Below are 25,962 nucleotides of genomic sequence, written 5' to 3'. Positions count from 1 at the left end.
GAGGTGACCAGCCCCACCCAGCCCCACCCCTCCCACCCCCCACCCAGCCCCACCCTCCCCACCTTCCCCTCCCCACCTTCCCCTCCCCACCCAGCCCCTCCCCACCCTCCCCTCTCCACCCAGCCCCACCCCTCCCATTTTATCCGGGTGTCCGGATACACGTGAACAGACATCCACAGACATACACAATTAATCCCCTGCCTCCTGTGAATTAATCCCGGTTGGGCTTCCAGTCCACTACGTCTCCTACTACCAGTATAACCACAGGCTTAGAGCATTGCCACTGAGATGCACGAAGCGCTGTGGGTGGGTGGGGCGCTGTGGGTGGGTGGGGCGCTGTGGGTGGGTGGGGCGCTGTGGGTGGGTGGGGCGCTGTGGGTGGGTGGGGCGCTGTGGGTGGGTGGGGCGCTGTGGGTGGGTGGGGCGCTGTGGGTGGGTGGGGCGCTGTGGGTGGGTGGGGCGCTGTGGGTGGGTGGGGCGCTGTGGGTGGGTGGGGCGCTGTGGGTGGGACGTCAATGACGCTGCAGGCCGTTGTATTCACTCACCAGCTTCAGGTCTCCGTGAATGATTTTTTTATTCTTGAGTTTCTGCAGGGCCTTCAGAATGGACCTCACGTACACCTTGGCCTCGGGCAGGGTAAAGGCCGTGGGAGCCAACTTGAGTTGCTGTCTGAGGTCTCCCCTGCGAGACAGAGCGGCACGCATGGTTACGCTCCCTTCTTCTTCTTCTTCGTGACCAATGCGCATGCGGCGCGTATTGGAGACGAGGCTCCTCGCAAGAGCCGGATGTCGACTCTACCGTAGCCGGTCGCTCACAAACATTCCCCACGCCGGTGATGTAGGGCCCCGTGGGGGACAGTGTCCTCGTGCACGGCTGACAAGTGCTCCCGTTTCCCATCGCTGTTTATAATCATGAAGCAGATGCATTGTGTTATGTGTATGTATGTTGCGGGGAGGAGGCTCGTGATGGACGCTGCTACTGGGCAGTTGGAGGCAGTCGCCCTCCAGCAACAAGGGAGGGCGGAGGAGCGACACCCACAACAACTCACGTCAAAAGCTCAAGGACCAGACTGAAATGGCCCCTGAAGGTGAAGGTGTTGAGGAGTTTGATGACGTAGTTGTTGTTTTTCTCTTTCGACTGCAACGCTTTAAGCATCTGCACCTCCATTTCGGAATGGTATGGCTTGGTGCTGCGGAGAGAAAAGTGGTGAACGAGTCTCACCCCGCTCTTAGTACTGCACGTTGAGAAACAAGGTGGCCGCATCAACACATTTCTTTAATAATAGAGGTGTTTTTCTGGTTCGATCGCGTAAATATATAAATGTTGTGTCATTAAAACCCGCCACCACCCGACACAGCCAACTAGTAAGGGTTGTCACGTAAACAGAACGTGGCCAATTCGTCACTAGTACAGCACTCGTGTATAATGTAGTGTATAGTAGTGTGTAGTGTATAGTGAAGTGTATAGTAGTGTTTAGTCGTGTGTAGTGTATAGTGACGTGTATAGTAGTGTGTAGTGTAGTGTATAGTGGTGTAGTGTATAGTAGTATAGTAGTGTAGTGTATAGTAGTGTAGTGTATAGTAGTGTAGTGTATAGTGTAGTGTATAGTGTAGTGTACTAGTACAGCACACCGGTGTGTTGCAGAGCCAAGCCACAACATTTACAATCTGAGTACGACGTTTCGCCAGTAATTACAACTAGCTTCATCAGGCGACAGCCAGATTTGTGGAGAAGGCCACCTGTTTAGTTCCTTATATAGAGGCGTAGATGTGGTGACCACGCTTCTGCGCTCTTGCACCACGTGGGGGGGGGGGGATTACAGAGTCAACGTACATGATGCATGTACATTATGTGAACCCTTTGATCTTGTCCTTCCTGTCCATTGTGTGTATTAAAATAGCCGTACCAACGGTAATCCCTATTGAAGTATGGTGCCCTTTATAGGCATGCATTTAAATAATGTATTATTTGATGATTCCCCCACGCACCTCCGATTAACACGGTTGGCTACGTACGGCACGAAAGAAGTTCAACATAAACACATCCCCATCGCAGGAAGGTGGAATGCCTTAACAGTGCAACCCAGCAATTTGGGTAAGCACTCCTCCCCATAACTGCACCTGAGCTAGCGATGGAAATTTCTAAATATTACAGGGACCACTCATATAAAAGGAATTCCACTTCGAACATTTTCTTTCCTGATGATGATTTTCTTCCTGATGATGGAAAATCGCCTGATGATGCTGGTTGTAATCACCAGCGAAAACGTCATATTCAACTGTAAATGCTGTGGGTTTACTCTTCATCGCACCGGCGTGCTGAAGTAATCGCTAATCGGCACATTTATATTCACGCAATCTCTTCAAACTCTTCTCTTCACAATTCCAGATATAAACTCACTATGATTCGTGCTGCAGCATTTTCACAGCTACTTCCCGCTTATGTTTGTGATCCAGGCATCGGATCACCCGGCCATATGCTCCCGCTCCGAGCACACTCAGAAACTGGTACCTATATGCCAGATGCTCATCCTGGACCTGGAAAACATTACAAAAGAATTCGATTTACACTCAGATAAAACAACATTTTCAAACCAAACTGTTATTTTTATTTTGCCAGGTAAGACCCGCTGAGCTATATAGCTCTTTTTCAGAAGCGACCTGGCTATCACAAATGATATCGCTCAACGAAGTGACTTATCACGTGGAAATTTATAGCAGCCAAATACTCTAAATGCGTGACGTTGATTCTAAGTGTTGAGGGAAAACCCAGAGGACCCAGAGCAAAATCCACGGGACCAAGGGGAGAACATGCAAACTCCAAATATACAGCAGGCTATTGAACCCACGACATCCTGTATACCAGGCGAGGTAGTTAACATCTCGGCACCATTCAGTCAGTGCTCAATCACAACTTAGCACTCATTTAACCAGTGCTCAATCGGTACAGTGCTCGCATTCATATTTTTCAGAGAAAATTATTAAAAAGTATTAGAATCATGATTTTTGTCTGTCCGTATACCGATCTGTCTATGAGCACCAGTGGCTGTGATTTGTGAACACATTTTACGGGACGCAGACCAAAAGATTTGTCAGCCTCCAGAGAAGATCCCGAGTGTTGGGTGGCAAAGTCTACAATCCTGACGTGAACATTGCCACCATGTGGGCTACGTGAAATGGGGAATGTAAGTTAACTGGCACTGCTACAAGAGGCATTACTCTGACATGCGGCACAGGGCCTCAAATCGTTGCTTTTTTTACTTGAACATCTAAAAGCCCCAATTTTTTTTTTATTCTGTAAGGTTGAGGTAAAAAAAAAATTACCTGATGAAAAAATATAGGCAACAGTACAGGAGGTGTGAAGATGTTTAAATACCAAATAGACACCCACTGTAAGGCATCAGGTATGCGTTAACCACACACCATCGTGGTAAGAGACCCAAGCAAGCTCGTTCTGATAATATCTGGGTGTCTACTTGGGTGTCTGAACACCTCCTGCGTTGTTTTTGCCAGGAAAAGGTGGAGCGTCTTCTTTTCTCTTCATCATGTTGATACTGGCAACAACATTTCCCGTAATACAATTTCTCTATACACTTGCAGTAGCAATCCAGTACGTCACTCAGACAAAGTGTAAGTAAGCGTGCAGTGTTTTTGGGGTGTTATTCATAATGAAGGTTTTTTTTGTTAGATCGCGTAAATATAAATGTGTCGTTAACCCACCACCACCTGACAGCCAATTAGTAAGAGGTTTTGTCACGGGAATAAAACGTGCCAATTAGTAACTGCTTCAGCCCACTAGTGTGTTGGAGAGTAAACCCACAAAGTACTCAAATGGTAAATGTTGTGGATTTACTCGTCAACACACTGGTGTGCTGAAGCAGTCACTAATTGGCACGTTTTATTTACGTGACAAACCCCGATACTAATTAGCTGTGTCGGGTGGCGGTGGGTTAACAACACATTTATATTTATGTGTTCTAACCCAAAACATTTTTTAATTTTGGATAATATTGGTCACGAAATCCTATGCTTCGATTTAAAGCTTTCGTGACTGCAGGGATTCATCTTCTTGGTTCTTTCGGTAAAGTCACCACGTAGAATGGAAATAATAAAATAAAAATAAAACATAATAAAATAAAATTCTCACGACGTTTCGGCCACAACACAAGTAGCCTTCTTCAGGTGAAGGAACAGAATTGTCGGGACGACAGTGCTTCAATGAACACTGCTAAGCTTGGCAGCGTCTTTTAAGCTGTGTTGGATTAGCAGTGTGTTGCTAATCCAACACATTAACACAGCTACTTCAATGCTAAATTCTTCTGTTGATATGTAAACTCCTTTGTCAAGGCGCTCTGCTCCTCCCACCCAGCTTAAAAGACGCTGCCAAGCTTAGCAGTGTTCATTGAAGCGCTGTCGTCCCGACAGTTCTGTTCCTTCACCTGAAGAAGGCTACTTGTGTTGTGGCCGAAACGTCGTGAGAATTTTATCATGTTTTATTTTTATTATTTTATTTCCATTCTACGTGACTTTACCGAAAGAACCAAGAAGAGAAATCCTATGTGTTAAACCAGGGGTGTTATGTTTACAGTGAGATGTGAATTGGTTGGAAACCACATGGACCTTGGTTGAGGGTACGTACCAACTTGTAGTGGGGACTTATGAAATCATGGACAGCGCTGAAAGAACTGTGTGATGGCTGACGGATCTTGAAATAATAGATGCGCTTGTAGCGTGTGAGTTCATCATGCTCAAACGGTGTCATTCTACTTCCGAATTTCTGGATGATATCTGCATACACACACACACAAAACAAAGACAAAGATCCCCCGTATATCCTTTAATGGACTGTTGGAACAAGTGCTGTGAGCGAGTAGCACCTATGAACGTCGGCGCTGTGGCACACAAGGGAGGTGGGTGGCCAACACCACGCCCGGTCGCCTTTGGCTCCCCAGTGGCGACGTTCACACATCACACCTGTTAGTCATTTGAGACCGAGTCTACCTAGGGGTGGCCCAAGACCGTTTCAGATAATCGTCACTGGTGTTGGCGGGCGTGAGCGGGAATCGAACTCGGGTAACCGGGTTTGTAGCGCGGTGAACTAACTGCTACACTAGCGCTGTCCATACACGCACACATACACGCACGTACCAAGAACGTGTATGTGCATTGAAAGCAGAGTAAGCATCAACAAGGAGAGCATCACTTACAAGAGCTCAGTCTAACCTCTTACGTGTCTTCTATTGAGGGGTATAGCATCGTTGAGGGATGAGACTTAATCATGGAATGGAAGCCAAAGGAGGAACACGCCCAAGAAGAAATTACGCAATCGGAGAAATGAAATGAGAACGTGTGCAGGTTCTAGGACTGTTGTATGGCGGAATCATGCGATTATGGAGATGTTCTAATCAGAGGTGCGGGGAAGGACAAAAAACTAACACAAAAATCAGTTTTAAAGAAATTAGTTTGTCAATCTAGATGATTTAAAAGTACATAGCTCCAGAGACGTAGCAGTGGATCGGGCGCTACGATTATACTGTAGTGAATGGAGTAGTACCGTCAGGCGTGTAGTGCATCCCTGCCTCTGCGATGACGACAGGTTCATCCATTGCTGATAGTCACGCGCGGACACACAAACGCACAGATATATCAGTAACGCCTTCATCACGTACAACGCGACGCACACATGATTGCCCCATGACGAAAATTTAGCAGCATTCTCTTGAAAAACAGCTATGAGACACAGGGTGGGGCCCTCCTGGGTAAACAAATGCAACAAAACGACACAGACAAGTGGATAATTTAATCCATGATAGAGGGGTTTTTTGGGTTAGATCGCGTAAATATATAAATGTGTCCTTAAAACCCGCCACCACCCGACACAGCCAACTAGTAGGGCTGTCACGTAAACAGAACGTGCAAATTCGTCACGAGTACAGCACGCCGGTGTGTTGGAGAGCCAAGCCACAACATTTACAATCTGAGTACGACGTAAAATAACGACAAATTTATATATTTACGCGATCTAACCCAAAAAAACCTCTTATGGATGATATTGGTTGCGAAAGCCCACGTGTTAAACGGATCATTTAATATAAATCAGTTTTAGCTAAGGGATATGTGATCACTTAAGGTGTTTATGTGGCATCGATTATCCTGGACCTCAATAGAGATTGTACCCATGTCTGTACTGTGCAGAGGGCTTGTGAAATAAAACGTCAGTGTTTTTGATGTAATTACGCAAACGGAGAAATGAAATGAGAACGTGTGCAGGTTCTAGGACTGTTGTATGGCGGGATCATGCCATTATGGAGATGTTCTAATCAGAGGTGCGGGGAAAGACACAAAACTAACACAAAAATCAGTTTTAAAGAAATTAGTTTGTCAATCTAGATGATTTAAAAGTGCATAGCTCCAGTGGCTTCCTAATATCGGAAGGAAGAGCGTTCCAGACGGCCGCAAAAGCATATCTGAAAGTGCGCAATGCGGTGACCACTGTCTTTGATCGTGGCTGTTGATAATGCAGTGAACTCGAGTTGTGCGTGTGTGCGCTAGATGCAGAGACGTAGCAGTGGATCGGGCGCTACGATTATACTGTAGTGAATGGAGTAGTACCGGCAGGCGTGAAGTGCATCCCTGCCTCTGCGATGACGACAGGTTCATCCATTGCTGCTAGTCACACGCGGACACACAAACGCACAGATATATCAGTAACGCCTTCATCACGTACAACGCGACGCACACATTCATGCGTCGTGGGCCAGTGGATTGCTGCCAAGGCAACCTGACGGCGTGGCCGCACGTTCGCCGATCGTTGCAAGAAGAGGTTCGCGGTTAGACTCCAGCGGCCGCCCTGGATAATGCTGCAGTGTGTATCTATGATGCGAACGCGACGTGGACGCACGTGCCGTTTGCTTCGCGGCAAACGTTCAAGGTCCCGTGACACAAATAAGTGCAAGAGTAGCCGATTATGTGCCGGCGTCTTGATCCAAATTGAGTAAATTACTCAATTGTAAAGAAAGCAATCATTGCCCCCGACTGATAAATAAATAAGAAAAAAGGTTTTACCATTTCTGGGAATAACACAGGAGGTGTTAACATGTTCACTCACCAAATAGACCCCTATTGCAAGGCATCGAACCTGCATTAACCACACATACTTGTGGTAAAACATGCAAAGAAACACGCTTTGATAATAACGTAAGCATTGTGCTAGAAACTGACTTGGCCTCACCAGAGAGAGCTTCCTTTGTGGCCTTGTCTCACCAGTGATATAGAGCAGAGAACAACGCCAAAAGGCAAACGTCGCCCCTACGACATCATCACCCCTACGACATCATTATCCCTACGACATCATCGCCCCTACGACATCATCACCCCTTTGTCATCATCGCCCCTACGACATCATTGCCCCTACGACATCATCACCCCTATGACATCATTACCCCTTTGTCATCATCACCCCTACGATATCATCACCCCTTTGTCATCATCGCCCCTACGACATCATCACTCATATGACATCGCCCCTTTGACATCATCGCCCCTATGACATCATCACTCCTATGACATCGCCCCTTTGTCATCATCGCCCCTACGACATCATCACCCCTACGACATCATCGCCCCTATGACATCATCGCCCTATGACATGATTGCCCCATGACGAAAATTTGGCAGCATTCTCTTGAAAAACAGCCATGAGTCACACGGTGGGGCCCTCCTGGGTAAACAAATGCAACAAGTAGACAAGTGGATAATTTAATCCATGATCGAGTTTTTTTTGGGTTAGATCGCGTAAATATATAAATGTGTCGTTAAAACCCACCACCACCCGACACAGCAAATTAGTAAGGGTTGTCACGTAAACAGAACGTGGCCAATTCGTCACTAGTACAGCACGCCGGTGTGTTGGAGAGCCAAGCCACAACATTTACAATCTGAGTACGACGTAAAATAACGACAAATTTATATATCTACGCGATCTAACCCAAAAAACCCTCTTATGGATGATATTGGTCGCGAAAGCCCACGTGTTAAACGGATCATTTAATATAAATCAGTTTTAGCTAAGGGATATGCGATCACTTAAGGTGTTTATGTGGCATCGATTATCCTGGACCTCAATAGAGATTGTACCCATGTCTGTACTGTGCAGAGGGCTTGTGAAATAAAACGTCAGTGTTTTTGATGTAAGGGGAACTGATATCTGTGCGTATACTTTCACATGAGCCGTTGTCCATGCTGTCAATTGAGCTTGTGTCACTGTTTTGTGATGTGAGTTTGTAGCATTGGACTGTCAGGCGAGTATGTATTAGGTATTAACATCACCTCAGCCCATCATCTCTCAGGGTTGATGAAATAAGCACCAAATAAATACCAAATAAAATTAGTGGAAATGCCCGGAGTCCCTTGGCAGGTTGTCTCCGCACAGGATGACCTCAATGATGCACTTTGAACTCATCTAGATTGAAAGCAAATTTATTTAGAACTGCTTGTTGGGGGCCATCCATTTAGTACGTACGCATGGAGGGGGGAGGGGGCGGTTAACCCAAATGCGTATGCTTGTGTATGGGGGGTCGACTGACAATGTACGTACGCATAGGAAACGGGGGGGGGGGGGGGGTGAAGGCTCGATAATAATTTGTCTATATTGGTCTTCAAAATAGTTAGATAGTCCTTGATCGTTTCTGCGTGGATTCAATATCAGCCGTTCTATAGGATTCGGGGGGGGGGGGGTGCTTCAAGCGTATGTACGCAGGTGGGGCGGGTGTAAAAAGTATGCGTGCGTACAGGGTGGGGGGGAGGGGTCAAGTTTTGACAGACTTTTGCGTGCCTACTAAATGGATGGCCCCTTGTTGTGTTTAGTTTTTTGTCCCTCACCCCGCACCTCCCATTCGCACGTTTGGCTACGTACGGTGCCAAAGAGGTTCAACATACATAGACATTGCAGTTACGGGAAACAAAAAAAAAACACACGGTCCTAATTTTGTCAACACCAAAGGAATGGTGAGCTGAGTAAATCTACAACTGGGATTTGGGTTTGCGTCCGTTAGAGCATAAGGACATCACTCAGCGTCACACGGCCAAACGCACGCATCTACGCATGTACACCATAACGTAGATGTGAAAACCCCCACCAATGATCCTATTCAGACTGTCCACTTTGAAATCACATTCATGGCTAAGTAGACCCTGTGGTTTGTCATGACTTACTTACGCGATCTAACCCAAAAACCTTTATTATGAATGTCAGCTCTTTGGTGACTGCATGCCTACAAGTAGGAAACTTTCGATTTAAAGCTTTCGCGACTGCAGGGATTAATCTTCTTGGTTCTTTCGGTAAAGTCACGTAGAAGGTAAATAATAAAATAATAACAATAAAAATTAAAAAATAAAATATTGTGAGAATTTTATTTTATGTTTTATTTTTATTATTTAATTTTATTATTTCCCTTCTACGTGACTTTACCGAAATAACCAAGAAGTAGGACACTTCATCATTAGACCTTTGCCAGTACCAAAATGTAATAATAGGGTTTTTCCCCTTTTTTCTGGCAACAAAACTGAAACCTTTTAACAAGGATTCATGTCTGCATTAACCACAATACCTGAAGTCAAAATGCAAACAAAAAACATACTTTGATAATATATGATGCATTGCCCTTGAATCTGATTGGTCCACACCAAGGGACGGCTTTCTTTTGAGCCTCGACCCAATTGGTGCTCGACCACATGACGCCAAAAGGTGTACGCCTTTTATTGAACATTTGTAAAATGTTCCCGGATTATTTAAGAAATGTGAAAGACAAATAATCCCACTTTCGTGACGAGATATCACACAAATTAAAGAGACATCACCTAAGGAGCAGGAGCTCCACCTACCGTGCGACTGCTCTCGACGAGTTCAATCCCAGAATGCAACGCGGGAAGCCTGTGCGCTCGGTGACGTCAGAGGGGGACCACGTGGGCCGCGGGTTCTGATGTGAAATGTTCGCCGCATAGCTTTCTGCCGCTTGAGCACCAGGTGCACCACACACGCCGTCGATGTCGTGGTACACAGAGGCAAAGATCTCCGTGACACACGGTTGGGTCAAGTGGCCTTAGCGAGTAGCAGCGCCTATGAAGGTCGCTACAGGAGGGGGTGGGTGGCCAGCAACACGTCCGGCCGCCTTTGTCTCCCTAGTGGCGATGTTTACACACTCATGGCACACACACACGTGTTACGACTCATTACGCACACACACACACGTGTCATGACATTCAAAGGTGTGTGTGTGTGAGATCAGGAAAGTTTTTGTGTGATGTTGCGTGGAGACGCTGCTGCCGAGTGGTGGCGCTATCGGCAGTCTGTACAGTGCACACGCTACGAACCCGGCCACCCGCGAGTTCGATTCCCGCTCACGGCCACCAACACCACCAGTGACGATTATCTGAACCGGGTGCTGGGCCTCCGCTAGATTAACTCGGCCTCAAATGAGTAGCTGGTGTAGCGGTGTGTAGTAAACATCGCCACTGGGGAGACAAAGGCGGCCGGGCGTGGTGCTGGCCACCCACCTCTCCTGTAGCGACCTTCATAGGCGCTGCTGTTACTCGCTAACGCCACTTGCCCCTACAGCCTGTAAAGGCTACACGGGGGATCTTTGTACTCGATGTCGACTGTAATGTAGACCGACGCCACTGCTTCTCTACAATAAAGTTAAAAAAATCACAACAACCGACTGGTGAGTACAGCGCCTCTGTAAACGAGTATATTATATCTTTTATAGGCGTAAGTTTATATTTTATTCTTGAAAAGTCGTATGTACAGTGGTTGAAAACGTAGGCAAACCACAATTATAGCTCGCAGATAACTCGCAAATTCTATTAACCAACAGCCTCCAATCCCGCCTCCCACATGTTACGAATTAATGAACATCAATACTTTTAACCGATTGTGCACGTCTGTGCGGTGATATCCTAACTGGCTAGCCACTAAATTTTGATTTACACCTGATGATGACCGTTTGAGTTATGGTCGAAACGTCGTGAGAATTTTTTATTGTTTTATATATATTTTGTTATTTTGTTGTTTCTCTTCAACGTGACTTTACCGAAAAAACTAAGAATATGGCTAGCCACTGTAAAGCGACGAGAAGTTTAAAAATAATCAACGGACGCGCTGTGCACGCGTGAGGTAAATGTGTTTACCATTGGGAACCAACATTACTCTGGATTACCAGATGGATGTAAATGTTATTCCTAGTTATTTTATATCGGCAGATTCATACCACACGATTGTTCACCAATGACTTTCACATCTGATATAATTTCGCACGTTTATAAATCACCTCACGTTTATAAATCACCTCACGTTTATAAATTATCAAGTTTATAAATCACCTAACGTTTATAAATCACCTCACGTTTATAAATTATCAAGTTTATTAATCATCTCAAGTTTATAAATCACCTCACGGTACCCCGCAGGGGTCCCCGTAGCCCCCCGGTTTAAGAACCACCGCTCTAAGCAATAACTTTGACTTGCAAAGTTCACGCTTTTTGAGGAAAACAAATTCACGATTTTAAAAATTATTGACCCCAATGGTGAAACAGATGACCTATTGGTACGAGGACTGAAGTAGAGAGTGGCACTCCAGGAGTGTTTTTTAAACTATAATACTAAAGTACTTTTTATTTTACCGGATAAGGCCCCACTGAGCTTGAGAACAATTTTTTGAAGCGACTTGTCTATCACAAATTATAGCTCAACGAAGGTGAGGTAGCTTATCACGTGGACATTTATAGCAGCAGCCAAACACTCTAAACGCGTGGTGACGTTTATTCTAAATGTGGAGGGTAAATCGGAGGACCTGGGAAAAAATCCACGCGACTACGGGGAGAGACGCAAACTCCAAATATACAGCAGCAGCAGCAGGCGTCAGTCGGGATAGAACCCACGACCTCCTAATTGATAAAATAAAATAACACAATAATATTCTCACGACCTTTAAGTGATCTGAGCGTGGCTTTTTCACTCCAGTGCTGTCCTCCAGACCGTCTCGTCCCTTCACCTGATGAAGGCCGCTTGTGTTGTGGCCGAAACGTCGTGAGAATATTATTGTGTTATTTATTTTATCAATTTATTATTTTATTCTCATTCTACGTGACTTTACCGAAAGAACCAAAGAAGATGAATCCTTGCAGTCACGAAAGCTTTAAATCGAAACCAGGTGAGATGGTTAACATCTCCTAGGTGAGATGGTTAACATCTCCTAGGTGAGGTGGTTAACACCTCCTAGGTGAGGTAGTTAACATCTCCTGGGTGAGGTAGTTAACATCTCCTGGGTGAGGTGGTTAACATCTCCGAGGTGAGGTAGTTAACATCTCCTAGGTGAGGTAGTTAACATCTCCTGGGTGAGGTAGTTAACATCTCCTGGGTGAGGTGGTTAACATCTCCTGGGTGAGATAGTTAACATCTCCTAGGTGAGGTAGTTAACATCTCCTAGGTGAGGTAGTTAACATCTCCTAGGTGAGATAGTTAACATCTCCTGGGTGAGGTGGTTAACATCTCCTGGGTGAGATAGTTAACATCTCCTAGGTGAGGTAGTTAACATCTCCTAGGTGAGGTGGTTAACATCTCCTAGGTGAGGTGGTTAACATCTCCTGGGTGAGGTAGTTAACATCTCCTAGGTGAGGTAGTTAACATCTCCTAGGTGAGGTAGTTAACATCTTCTGGGTGAGGTAGTTAACATCTCCTAGGTGAGTTAGTTAACATCTCCTAGGTGAGGTGGTTAACATCTCCTGGGTGAGGTAGTTAACATCTCCTAGGTGAGGTAGTTAACATCTCCTAGGTGAGGTAGTTAACATCTTCTGGGTGAGGTAGTTAACATCTCCTAGGTGAGTTAGTTAACATCTCCTCGGTGAGGTAGTTAACATCTCCTCGTTGAGGTGGTTAACATCTCCTGAGTGAGGTAGTTAACATCTCCTGGGTGAGGTAGTTAACATCTCCTGGGTGAGGTAGTTGACATCTCCTGGGTGAGGTAGTTAACACCACTGGGGAGACAGAGGCGACATGGTGCTGGCCACCCACATTCACCACGTACCCCCAGGAGTCCGCATACTCCCGGCTGAGAACTACTGTGGAGTAGAATACCATTTGTTATAGAGTTTTTATTACACATAAGGGACAGATAGCTATGAGGGAGCCATACTGTCTTGCTTGCTACCTACTTGTATTTGATGACATGTTCTCAATGATGTTAATTCTTTGTTGAGTTTTGTATACACAATGCATCATCGGCTTCCATCATCTATACACTGCTGGATCAAGGGCTTTCCCAATACCAAAGATAATAATCTTGATTTGAAGCTTTCCCAGCTGATGATGGATGCTTGTGTTGCGCCCGAAACGTTGTGATTTATTTTTATTTTATACCTACGTGACTTTACTGAAAGAACCAAAGAGTCTTCTTTGGTTCTTTCAGAGTCTTCTTTGGTTCTTTCGGTAAAGTCACGTAGAATGAGAATAAAATAATAAATTGATAAAATAACGCAATAATATTCTCACGACGTTTCGGCCACAACACAAGCGGCCTTCATCAAAGAAGATGAATCCTTGCAGTCACGAAAGCTTTAAATCGAAACCAGGTGAGGTAGTTAACATCTCCTAGGTGAGGTAGTTAAAATCTCTTAGGTGAGATGGTTAACATCTCCTAGGTGAGGTGGTTAACATCTCCTAGGTGAGGTGGTTAACATCTCCTTGGTGAGGTAGTTAACATCTCCTGGGTGAGGTAGTTAACATCTCCTGGGTGAGGTGGTTAACATCTCCTAGGTGAGGTAGTTAACATCTCCTAGGTGAGGTAGTTAACATCTCCTGGGTGAGGTAGTTAACATCTCCTGGGTGAGGTGGTTAACATCTCCTGGGTGAGATAGTTAACATATCCTAGGCGAGGTAGTTAACATCTCCTAGGTGAGGTAGTTAACATCTCCTAGGTGAGATAGTTAACATCTCCTGGGTGAGGTGGTTAACATCTCCTGGGTGAGATAGTTAACATCTCCTAGGTGAGGTAGCTAACATCTCCTAGGTGAGGTAGTTAACATCTCCTAGGTGAGGTAGTTAAAATCTCTTAGGTGAGATGGTTAACATCTCCTAGGTGAGATGGTTAACGTCTCCTAGGTGAGGTGGTTAACATCTCCTAGGTGAGGTAGTTAACATCTCCTGGGTGAGGTAGTTAACATCTCCTGGGTGAGGTGGTTAACATCTCCTAGGTGAGGTAGTTAACATCTCCTAGGTGAGGTAGTTAACATCTCCTGGGTGAGGTAGTTAACATCTCCTGGGTGAGGTGGTTAACATCTCCTGGGTGAGATAGTTAACATCTCCTAGGTGAGGTAGTTAACATCTCCTAGGTGAGGTAGTTAACATCTCCTAGGTGAGATAGTTAACATCTCCTGGGTGAGGTGGTTAACATCTCCTGGGTGAGATAGTTAACATCTCCTAGGTGAGGTAGTTAACATCTCCCAGGTGAGGTGGTTAACATCTCCTAGGTGAGGTGGTTAACATCTCCTGGGTGAGGTAGTTAACATCTCCTGGGTGAGGTAGTTAACATCTCCTAGGTGAGGTAGTTAACATCTTCTGGGTGAGGTAGTTAACATCTCCTAGGTGAGTTAGTTAACATCTCCTAGGTGAGGTGGTTAACATCTCCTGGGTGAGGTAGTTAACATCTCCTAGGTGAGGTAGTTAACATCTCCTAGGTGAGGTAGTTAACATCTTCTGGGTGAGGTAGTTAACATCTCCTAGGTGAGTTAGTTAACATCTCCTCGGTGAGGTAGTTAACATCTCCTCGTTGAGGTGGTTAACATCTCCTGAGTGAGGTAGTTAACATCTCCTGGGTGAGGTAGTTAACATCTCCTGGGTGAGGTAGTTGACATCTCCTGGGTGAGGTAGTTAACACCACTGGGGAGACAGAGGCGACATGGTGCTGGCCACCCACATTCACCACGTACCCCCAGGAGTCCGCATACTCCCGGCTGAGAACTACTGTGGAGTAGAATACCATTTGTTATAGAGTTTTTATTACACATAAGGGACAGATAGCTATGAGGGAGCCATACTGTCTTGCTTGCTACCTACTTGTATTTGATGACATGTTCTCAATGATGTTAATTCTTTGTTGAGTTTTGTATACGCAATGCATCATCGGCTTCCATCATCTATACACTGCTGGATCAAGGGCTTTCCCAATACCAAAGATAATAATCTTGATTTGAAGCTTTCCCAGCTGATGATGGACGCTTGTGTTGCGCCCGAAACGTTGTGATTTATTTTTATTTTATACCTACGTGACTTTACTGAAAGAACCAAAGAGTCTTCTTTGGTTCTTTCGGTAAAGTCACGTAGAATGAGAATAAAATAATAAATTGATAAAATAACGCAATAATATTCTCACGACGTTTCGGCCACAACACAAGCGGCCTTCATCAAAGAAGATGAATCCTTGCAGTCACGAACGCTTTAAATCGAAACCAGGTGAGGTAGTTAACATCTCCTAGGTGAGGTAGTTAAAATCTCTTAGGTGAGATGGTTAACATCTCCTAGGTGAGGTGGTTAACATCTCCTAGGTGAGGTGGTTAACATCTCCTTGGTGAGGTAGTTAACATCTCCTGGGTGAGGTAGTTAACATCTCCTGGGTGAGGTGGTTAACATCTCCTAGGTGAGGTAGTTAACATCTCCTAGGTGAGGTAGTTAACATCTCCTGGGTGAGGTAGTTAACATCTCCTGGGTGAGGTGGTTAACATCTCCTGGGTGAGATAGTTAACATCTCCTAGGTGAGGTAGTTAACATCTCCTAGGTGAGGTAGTTAACATCTCCTAGGTGAGATAGTTAACATCTCCTGGGTGAGGTGGTTAACATCTCCTGGGTGAGATAGTTAACATCTCCTAGGTGAGGTAGCTAACATCTCCTAGGTGAGGTAGTTAACATCTCCTAGGTGAGGTAGTTAAAATCTCTTAGGTGAGATGGTTAACATCTCCTAGGTGAGATGGTTAACATCTCCTAGGTGAGGTGGTTAACATCTCCTAGGTGAGGTAGTTAACATCTCCTGGGTGAGGTAGTTAACATCTCCTGGGTGAGGTGGTTAACATCTCCTAGGTGAGGTAGTTAACATCTCCTAGGTGAGGTATTTAACATCTCCTGGGTGAGGTAGTTAACATCTCCTGGGTGAGGTGGTTAACATCTCCTGGGTGAGATAGTTAACATCTCCTAGGTGAGGTAGTTAACATCTCCTAGGTGAGGTAGTTAACATCTCCTAGGTGAGATAGTTAACATCTCCTGGGCGAGGTGGTTAACATCTCCTGGGTGAGATAGTTAACATCTCCTAGGCGAGGTAGTTAACATCTACTAGGTGAGGTAGCTAACATCTCCTAGGTGAGGTAGTTAACATCTCCTAGGTGAGGTGGTTAACATCTCCTGGGTGAGGTAGTTAACATCTCCTAGGTGAGGTAGTTAACATCTCCTAGGTGAGGTAGTTAACATCTTCTGGGTGAGGTAGTTAACATCTCCTAGGTGAGTTAGTTAACATCTCCTCGGTGAGGTAGTTAACATCTCCTCGTTGAGGTGGTTAACATCTCCTGGGTGAGGTAGTTAACATCTCCTGGGTGAGGTGGTTAACATCTCCTGGGTGAGATAGTTAACATCTCCTAGGTGAGGTAGCTAACATCTCCTAGGTGAGGTAGTTAACATCTCCTAGGTGAGGTAGTTAAAATCTCTTAGGTGAGATGGTTAACATCTCCTAGGTGAGATGGTTAACATCTCCTAGGTGAGGTGGTTAACATCTCCTAGGTGAGGTAGTTAACATCTCCTGGGTGAGGTAGTTAACATCTCCTGGGTGAGGTGGTTAACATCTCCTAGGTGAGGTAGTTAACATCTCCTAGGTGAGGTATTTAACATCTCCTGGGTGAGGTAGTTAACATCTCCTGGGTGAGGTGGTTAACATCTCCTGGGTGAGATAGTTAACATCTCCTAGGTGAGGTAGTTAACATCTCCTAGGTGAGGTAGTTAACATCTCCTAGGTGAGATAGTTAACATCTCCTGGGCGAGGTGGTTAACATCTCCTGGGTGAGATAGTTAACATCTCCTAGGCGAGGTAGTTAACATCTACTAGGTGAGGTAGCTAACATCTCCTAGGTGAGGTAGTTAACATCTCCTAGGTGAGGTGGTTAACATCTCCTGGGTGAGGTAGTTAACATCTCCTAGGTGAGGTAGTTAACATCTCCTAGGTGAGGTAGTTAACATCTTCTGGGTGAGGTAGTTAACATCTCCTAGGTGAGTTAGTTAACATCTCCTCGGTGAGGTAGTTAACATCTCCTCGTTGAGGTGGTTAACATCTCCTGGGTGAGGTAGTTAACATCTCCTGGGTGAGGTAGTTAACATCTCCTGGGTGAGGTAGTTAACACCACTGGGGAGACAGAGGCGACATGGTGCTGGCCACCCACATTCACCACGTACCCCCAGGAGTCCGCATACTCCCGGCTGAGAACTACTGTGGAGTAGAATACCATTTGTTATAGAGTTTTTATTACACATAAGGGACAGATAGCTATGAGGGAGCCATACTGTCTTGCTTGCTACCTACTTGTATTTGATGACATGTTCTCAATGATGTTAATTCTTTGTTGAGTTTTGTATACGCAATGCATCATCGGCTTCCATCATCTATACACTGCTGGATCAAGGGCTTTCCCAGTACCAAAGATAATAATCTTGATTTGAAGCTTTCCCACCTGATGATGGACGCTTGTGTTGCGCCCGAAACGTTGTGATTTATTTTTTATTTTATACCTACGTGACTTTACTGAAAGAACCAAAGAGTCTTCTTTGGTTCTTTCGGTAAAGTCACGTAGAATGAGAATAAAATAATAAATTGATAAAATAACGCAATAATATTCTCACGACGTTTCGGCCACAACACAAGCGGCCTTCATCAAAGAAGATGAATCCTTGCAGTCACGAAAGCTTTAAATCGAAACCAGGTGAGGTAGTTAACATCTCCTAGGTGAGGTAGTTAAAATCTCTTGGGTGAGATGGTTAACATCTCCTAGGTGAGGTGGTTAACATCTCCTAGGTGAGGTGGTTAACATCTCCTTGGTGAGGTGGTTAACATCTCCTGGGTGAGGTGGTTAACATCTCCTAGGTGAGGTAGTTAACATCTCCTAGGTGAGGTAGTTAACATCTCCTGGGTGAGGTAGTTAACATCTCCTGGGTGAGGTGGTTAACATCTCCTGGGTGAGATAGTTAACATCCCCTAGGTGAGGTAGTTAACATCTCCTAGGTGAGGTAGTTAACATCTCCTAGGTGAGATAGTTAACATCTCCTGGGTGAGGTGGTTAACATCTCCTGGGTGAGATAGTTAACATCTCCTAGGTGAGGTAGTTCACATCTCCTAGGTGAGGTAGTTAACATCTCCTAGGTGAGGTAGTTAACATCTCCTAGGTGAGGTGGTTAACATCTCCTGGGTGAGGTAGTTAACATCTCCTAGGTGAGGTAGTTAACATCTCCTGGGTGAGGTAGTTAACATCTCCTGGGTGAGGTAGTTAACATCTCCTGGGTGAGGTAGTTAACACCACTGGGGAGACAGAGGCGACATGGTGCTGGCCACCCACATTCACCACGTACCCCCAGGAGTCCGCATACTCCCGGCTGAGAACTACTGTGGAGTAGAATACCATTTGTTATAGAGTTTTTATTACACATAAGGGACAGATAGCTATGAGGGAGCCATACTGTCTTGCTTGCTACCTACTTGTATTTGATGACATGTTCTCAATGATGTTAATTCTTTGTTGAGTTTTGTATACGCAATGCATCATCGGCTTCCATCATCTATACACTGCTGGATCAAGGGCTTTTCCAATACTAAAGATAATAATCTTGATTTGAAGCTTTCCCAGCTGATGATGGACGCTTGTGTTGCGCCCGAAACGTTGTAATTTATTTTTATTTTATACCTACGTGACTTTACTGAAAGAACCAAAGAGTCTTCTTTGGTTCTTTCGGTAAAGTCACGTAGAATGAGAATAAAATAATAAATTGATAAAATAACACAATAATATTCTCACGACGTTTCGGCCACAACACAAGCGGCCTTCATCAAAGAAGATTAATCCTTGCAGTCACGAAAGCTTTAAATCGAAATTTAACCAAAGAGTACCAAAGATAATACGAAGCATTTAAGATGGTTCACAAAGGTGCAATCGATATCAACCTTTTCATCAAATGCGTTTATTATTATTATGATTATCATCGCGACACAACTTTTAGACAGCTTCAAGTACGAGTTTCTGTGTAACCAAAGTGCGCATTACGTATAAATGTCATTTTAAAGTTGGCACGTTACAATACTTTAAAAACAATGGGAAATGATACTTCAATTACATCATGGGACCTCCTTTGCCAGTACCAAAATATAATAGGTTTTCCCCTTTTTTCTGGCATCTTAACAATGTTAAAACATCTTAACACCTGTTTTGTTGCCAGAAAAAAAATGGGAAAACCTATTATCTTATACTTCAATTGCATGTAAATATAGGCAACGTGAGGGGGGAAAAAATCAGTGGTCACCACAGGAGCCCGGATAGCTCCTGAAATGTCCTCCTCTGAACTCGAACCCCCTTGTGAAGGCGCAGACCCCTGCAATCACTGGTTCACGTGCCTGCTGGCGGAAGGCAGGGCCTCCAACGAGAGCGGATTGCGGGTGGCTACTGCAGAGCTCATACACCATCATGAGGAGGCGATTTTGTCCGGCTCTTCCACGCTGTGCCAGACGTCTCGGAAGAGGTGGGAGTATCCAGACATCTTGACAGAGGTAGGAGTATCCACCACACTTTCACCTGCATCCACCACACCCAGACCTGCCGATTCGACTCACCGAACTGTGGTACAGAACCCTTTCACCACTGCTGGGTGGTGTAGGTGGAGGGGATTTAATAAACCTCCACCATTGTTCCAACTCCCGCCGCCAGGAGGTCGAATTGAACCAGCGGCCTTCGGTGATTGCAAGTCCGGTCTCCGTGTGCTAACCCATTACACCATCACAGGTGGCACTGGTGAAGGTGAGGGAGCAAAGACGCGGGAGCATAGATGTACTGCACAACAATAGATATCACCGCACTCCCGTCCACTCACAACATAGCCATTTTCCCGTCAATGTAAATACGCGTGGACACTGCCAGGGGAATGTGGAGTTTCCACCAAGTGGTCAAGGGGCACCCAAGAAGGCGATTGCCACCTGGCGGTTTTTCTGGCGTATAAAACCACAAACGCCTCTCGCTTGAGAATGAGGTGATCATAAATCTCAACGGGGCGGATCGCGCGATAGCAGAGAGAGCTGGGGGTTAGCACGCCAAAGACACGCGTCTCTTGACCAGTGGGGCACAACCACGGGAAAGAAGTAGAGTCAAGGACTGTGTAATGTGTAATAAGTTAAAACGGAATGGCAAAGAGAATGGGAAAGGTAAATAATGGGAAATAAGAGGAAAAGGTTGGAGAAGAAATGGAAAAAACGGGAGCAAAGGGTCAGGAAACAGAATCAGAATCTTTATTTATCCTGGAGAAAGCTGTGAAGCTATTTTTTTTTTTATAAATTTCCAGTATTTTTCCGCAGATGTCTAGCAACGTGGTTAGGAAACAGAGGCGACAAGGGCCTCGATGTCGTTGCACGGAGAGGTATCCGTTGCCACAGGGGGCGGTGAGGAGAGGGATTCAGAGTGAGGGTGGCCACACAGAAGTCACGTGATTTACGGGAGGCTTGAGCTTCCTCAGAAGTAGATATATAGAGGAAAGGGTTGGTGAATAAAGCAGAGATTTGTTCAATCTATTCTAGATTTGAAGCTTTCGTGACTGCAAGGATCCATACTCTTTGGTTCTATTCGGTAAAGTCACGTAGGTAAAAAAAAAAAAAATCACGACGTTTCGGCCACAACACAAGCGGCCTTCACACAGCTTAAAGGTCGCAGTCTGAGCTTGGCTCCGTTTCACTCCAGCGCAGTCTTCGAGACAGGCTGGTCCCTTCACCTGATGAAGGCCGCTTGTGTTGTGGCCGAAACGTCGTGATTTTTGTTTTATTTTTTTACCTACGTGACTTTACCGAATAGAACCAAAGAGTATTTGTTGAATCTCCATGATGCCACTGTGATGCAAGTTGGCCAAGAGATTGCAGTACTACAAGTGCATGGGTTCATGAAACATATCTGTGCAGACCTATGAGCCTATCTTGAACCTACTGAAACCTTAAATATTTATTTCGGTTTTGGGTTAACCCGAACCAAAGTGGAATGGCAATAGGTTCAACTGTCTGTATATATGTACCGTGGTAAAGTCACCTGATTATTATTATTATTTAACATCTGTACACCTCAACACATTAATAAAAACACAGCAACTTTCCACCGTGTTGTTTTCTTTGCGTTACCTGGGCAACCTTGTCAACGCCGTGTGACCTCATTCGGCCAATCACGCGTGTTCTTGTGCGCACGTGCAACACGACAATAACGTGAACAAGTAAATTGTCGACAGCATTTGCTGTGAGCCCGCTTACTCAAATCCAAGGTGTGGCAGCCCACCGCTTAAGCCAGAGAAAAACATAATACAGAAGCATAAGTAACTTCAGTGTCCAACAGAGTAAACCTTCGCACCACCGCAAAGATAATTGATGTTGATATTTCACGATTTAAAAAAAACCCGTTAACTGCTTGCCCTTTATACGTTTCCGGCCTTCGTGTGACAGCTAATGGTATGGAATGTCACGCGCGCATAGCTTTTTATCCTGTCCTGAAATAAACAAATGCTGGACCCCCCCCACCTGCAGTGTCCCTGAAATATCCCTATCATCTCACATCCCCTTGCTTGTCAATGTCCTAGAGAGGGTCGCATTCTCCCAGTCGCTCGGTGAGACGTCACTCGCTCTCTCCTCTGCCGCCCCCAGTTTGGAAATGATCTCCGACCACCCCTGGCCGACCATGCTGTCGACTCCCTGCCCCTGTTCTCCGTTTCTTGCGCAGCGTGCCTTGAGATGCAGTGGCACGTAGGCGCGATATGAATTAAAGTTTTGCCGTATTCTCCGGATAATAAGACACCGTTTTGTTCGCCCGAATTTTTAAAGGAAGAGTTTGGTGGTGTCTCTCATAATCCAGTAGCTGTGTTCCTACTCGTGATAACCTGGGTTTTAAGAGTTGCGCGTTTTTAAACGTGCGTACTTCCAGATCTTTAGAACTCTATTGACAGTGGACAAGTTTTGGGGTGCGGCTTACATTTGTGGGAGTGTCTAATATTCCTGAGAATACGGTCATGGTAACTCTAAAACACATGTATTCGTGAACATACAAAAACAGATGCATCTTTATCCTGCTTGCGAGTACGGATTAGTTGTTTTCAAAGGCTGCACACGTATGTGTATATATTATCGCTATAAGTTACTGCGTGAGATGAGAGGGTGAATTTAAAAAGGGGTCGTCCATGTGTATTGTGTCATAGCACTTTTTGCACTCGAGCCCAAACCCAGCAATTACTCGTCGCGGACATCTGCGGTAGCAAGTTGAATCTGAACCCGGCAATGCGTGAGTTCGATTCCCGCTCACGGCCAACACCGGTGACGATCATCTGAACCGGTCTTGACAAAGGCGGCCGGGCGTGGTGCTGGTCGCCCACCCCCTCGTGTGCCGTGCCGGGCTTCATAGGCGCTGCTACTCGCTAACAGCACTTGCCCCAATAGTCTGTTAAGGCTATACGGGGATCTTTGTTTGGGGAACGGTAGTGCAGTGGTTAACATGCTGCGCTACGAACCCGGCGACCCGAGTTCGAGTCCAGCTCATGATCAATAATGATGACAATTATCTGAACCGGTCCTGGGTCTCCTCCTAGATTGGCTTGGCCTCGAGTGATTAACTGGTGAGGTGTGTAAACAACAACACTGGAGAGACAAAGGCGGCCAGGCATGGTGCTGGCCTCACCACCCTCCTTGCATGTCACGCTGGTCTTAATAGGTGCTCACTAACACTTGTCTGCACAGTCTATAAGGCTGCACACGGAATCATTTGTGTGTACATGTACAATATGTTTTGTTTCTGTATGATATTTTGTGTATCTTTATAAATGCATGTGTGCGTGTGTGTATGAGCGTTATGCCCTCTCTTCGCTATGCTTGCGAAACGTGGAGCCCTTTAGAGGAGCATTTGGGCTGGTTTTAAACAATTAGGCTGGCCTGCCTACGATCCATCCTAGATTAACCAGACTGAATTGTGTGAGGAACTCAGATCTTTGAAAGATCCGGTCACAGTCCCCATCATCAGTGAGCTCCTCTGACAGGCGAGGCTGCGTTTGCACGGTCATGTAGCCCGCATGCCCAGCCACCACATGGCCAAGCAGCAGCTGTTTGGCCAGATGGAGGGGGCAAAATAACCGCGGTGGCATGAGCTGGAGAAGAGATGGATTGATGCGGTACAGGAGGATGTGGAGCTGATTCGATTTGTAGATAACTGGTACCAGCATTGTCAAGATCGGCCTCTGTGGAGGAGGCTCATGAAGGACACTACTGGGCAGCTGCAACGCAATTGCCCTCCACCCACAACACAGGGCAGAGCAGCGACCCTCACAATAACGAGTGGAATGCCGGGCGCCTAAATCGCAGCAAGTTGGCGCAGTGGGGAGCACGGGTGATGCACCTGCCAGACGTTTATGTTGGTTAACTCACAACAACACCTGGGTCTGTCCCACGACCTTCTTGCCTGCAGCTAGCCTTCCACACTTTTGCATTCACGTGACGGCCTCAAAGTGCACCTAGCCTGGCCCACGTGGCGCGGATGATGGCACCGTCACTCGGCGGCGAACGGCAGCCGTGTGTGTGTGAGCGCGCGCTCCTGCCGTCAGATGATGGTAGCGATGGTGACAGAGTCTCGCTTCATCCCCATCTGCACGCTCTCTCCTCTCTGAAACCTGTGCACCGGAGAAAAACAAGAGATGTGTCTTGAGGACACGTGCAGCCCTTTTTGTCAATCCACTGTTGGATGAGGGCCTTCCCCGCGCCGTGCGGGTTATGAGACCATACCGCACCGGTGCTACATCGGTTCGTGATGTGGGCCAGAAGTAGCGTGTTTGCCGCTCGTTGCAGAGGTTCTATTTACCATCTTAAACTATTTTTTTTTACCAGGTAAGGCCCACTGAGCTATCTATGCAGCTCTTTTTCAGAAGGGACCTGGCCACAAATGATAGTTCAACGAAGTGGCTTATCGTGTGGAAATGTATAGCAACCAAATACTCAATACGTGTGATGTTGATTCTAAATGTGAAGGGAAAAACCGCAGGATCTGGAGAAAATTTCACGCTACCACGGGGAGAGAGAGAGACACGCAAACTACAAATATACAGCAGGCGTCAAGGTCGGGATCGAATCCACGACCTCCTGCATACCAGGCGAGGTAGTTAACATCTTGGCACGGTGGTATTTCACGGTTTGAATCCAGCGGCCACCCTGGTTATTACTTGAGGTATGTGTCGGCCATAATAGTACGCCGCCATCTGCCTCTCGGTGGACGATTCCCATGACGTTATTCACAAGAGTTAGGCCATTGTGTGCCGCCCACGTCAGGGTGCAAATTCGAAAATGACGCTGAAAAGTACTCCATTGGAATTAGACAAAGTTCCCCCTTATAGCCTTTAACAGACTGGAGGAGCAAGTGCTGTTCGCGAGCGCCTATGGAAGCTGGCACGGCACACAAGGAGGTGGGTGGCCACCACCACCACGTCCGGTCGCCTTAGTCTCCCCAGTGGCGATGTTTACTACACACCGCACCAGGTACACATTTGAGGCTGGTCGACCTAGGGGAGGCCCAGGACCGGTTCAGATTGTCGTCACTGGTATGGATTGTGAGTGAGAATCGAACTCGGGTCACCAGCTTGTCCTCCAGCACCTCCGATGAGCGTGGTTGGCTACATACGGTGTGAAAAAAGTTCAACATACATATTGCAGTGCACTAACCGCTACACCACCGCTCAACACAATTACACATAAACACACGGGAGCAGAAGTAATCTTTACCCACTACTGGCAGCGGACTGATGCCGCCCCCCCCCCATGTCACTCTTGCAAATGAGACTGGTGGAATGTTATCTTTCTCGCCTGGTATGCAGGAGGTCGTGGGTTTGATCCCAAGCCTGACGCCAATATATTTGGAGATTGCATGCTCTCCCCGTGGCCGCGTGGATTTTTCTCTGGGTTCTCCCGTTTTTCCCTCCACATTTACAATCAACGTGCGCCGAGAGTATTTGGCCACTATAAATTTGCACGCGACAAGCCACTTTGTTGAACTATAATTTGCGATAGCCAGGTCACTTCTGAAAAAGAGCTACACAGCTCAGCGGGCACTTACCCTGGTAAAATAAACAGTTTCAGTTTATAGTTCTCCGCACGCAGAGACCACACACACACACTCTCACCTGGCTTCCTTGTATTTCTTTTCCCGATAGAAGGGGCTCCGCTTGCTCAGGTACAGCAGCACCAGGTCACAGAAAAACGCCCCCTGTGTGGCACAGTCACAACGACAAAGATCACCCCCCCCCCCCCCTCCACAGCGCACGCGGACCGTTGGGGGAAGCGCTGCCGTTGAGGCCGGCGCACCAGCGGGTGGTGCGGCTAGCGCCGCGCCCCGCCCACCACCTTTGTCTCCCCAGTGCTGATATTTTGCACACCGCGACAAGATGGTTAAGGTCTTCAGATTCGGCATTGCTCACTGCCCCACGGGCTCCAGGCTTCACACTTGGAGGGTGGTGACGGCGTCTTAGCAATTGCGGCACCTAAACTCTGGAACTCTCGTTGCCGTTCGAGGTCCGGACTTCCGAGACAGACGACAAATCTTCAAATCTCGACTAAAAACATCTATGTTTAAAACGTCCTTCTCACTTCTTCTTCTCCTGGTTGTCGTTAACTATTTTCCGCCT

General features: G+C 46.2%; 1 protein-coding gene across 1 annotated transcript; it reads right to left on the bottom strand.

The window, feature by feature from the left end:
* Positions 1-512: 512 nt before the first annotated feature.
* LOC142930353 (dual specificity tyrosine-phosphorylation-regulated kinase 4-like) lies at positions 513-6,787 on the bottom strand. The gene is made up of 6 exons (XM_076072476.1): positions 6,612-6,787; positions 5,554-5,607; positions 4,639-4,787; positions 2,401-2,537; positions 1,049-1,189; positions 513-681 (listed from the first exon to the last, which is right to left on the bottom strand). Exons 1-6 carry the CDS (start codon positions 6,661-6,663, stop codon positions 513-515), a joined length of 702 nt encoding a protein of 233 aa, XP_075928591.1. The 5' UTR covers positions 6,664-6,787.
* Positions 6,788-25,962: the final 19,175 nt, after the last annotated feature.

Source organism: Petromyzon marinus, chromosome 38 (assembly GCF_048934315.1).
Source record: "Petromyzon marinus isolate PM22_M1 ecotype Great Lakes invasive population chromosome 38, UKy_Petmar_22M1.pri1.0, whole genome shotgun sequence".
NCBI lineage: Eukaryota > Metazoa > Chordata > Hyperoartia > Petromyzontiformes > Petromyzontidae > Petromyzon > Petromyzon marinus.
The sequence above is the reverse complement of the archived record's forward strand: the minus strand, read 5'-3'. Positions and strand labels throughout refer to the sequence as shown.

Excerpts from the sequence above, each read along its gene's own strand:
- LOC142930353 (XM_076072476.1), bottom strand. The coding sequence starts at position 6,663 with ATGGATGAACCTGTCGTCATCGCAGAGGCAGGGATGCACTTCACGCCT. Across the intron at positions 4,788-5,553 it reads GATGCACTACACGCCTGACG|ATATCATCCAGAAATTCGGA; the intron begins GTACTACTCCAT and ends GTGTGTATGCAG. Across the intron at positions 2,538-4,638 it reads TAAGTCCCCACTACAAGTTG|GTCCAGGATGAGCATCTGGC; the intron begins GTACGTACCCTC and ends AATGTTTTCCAG.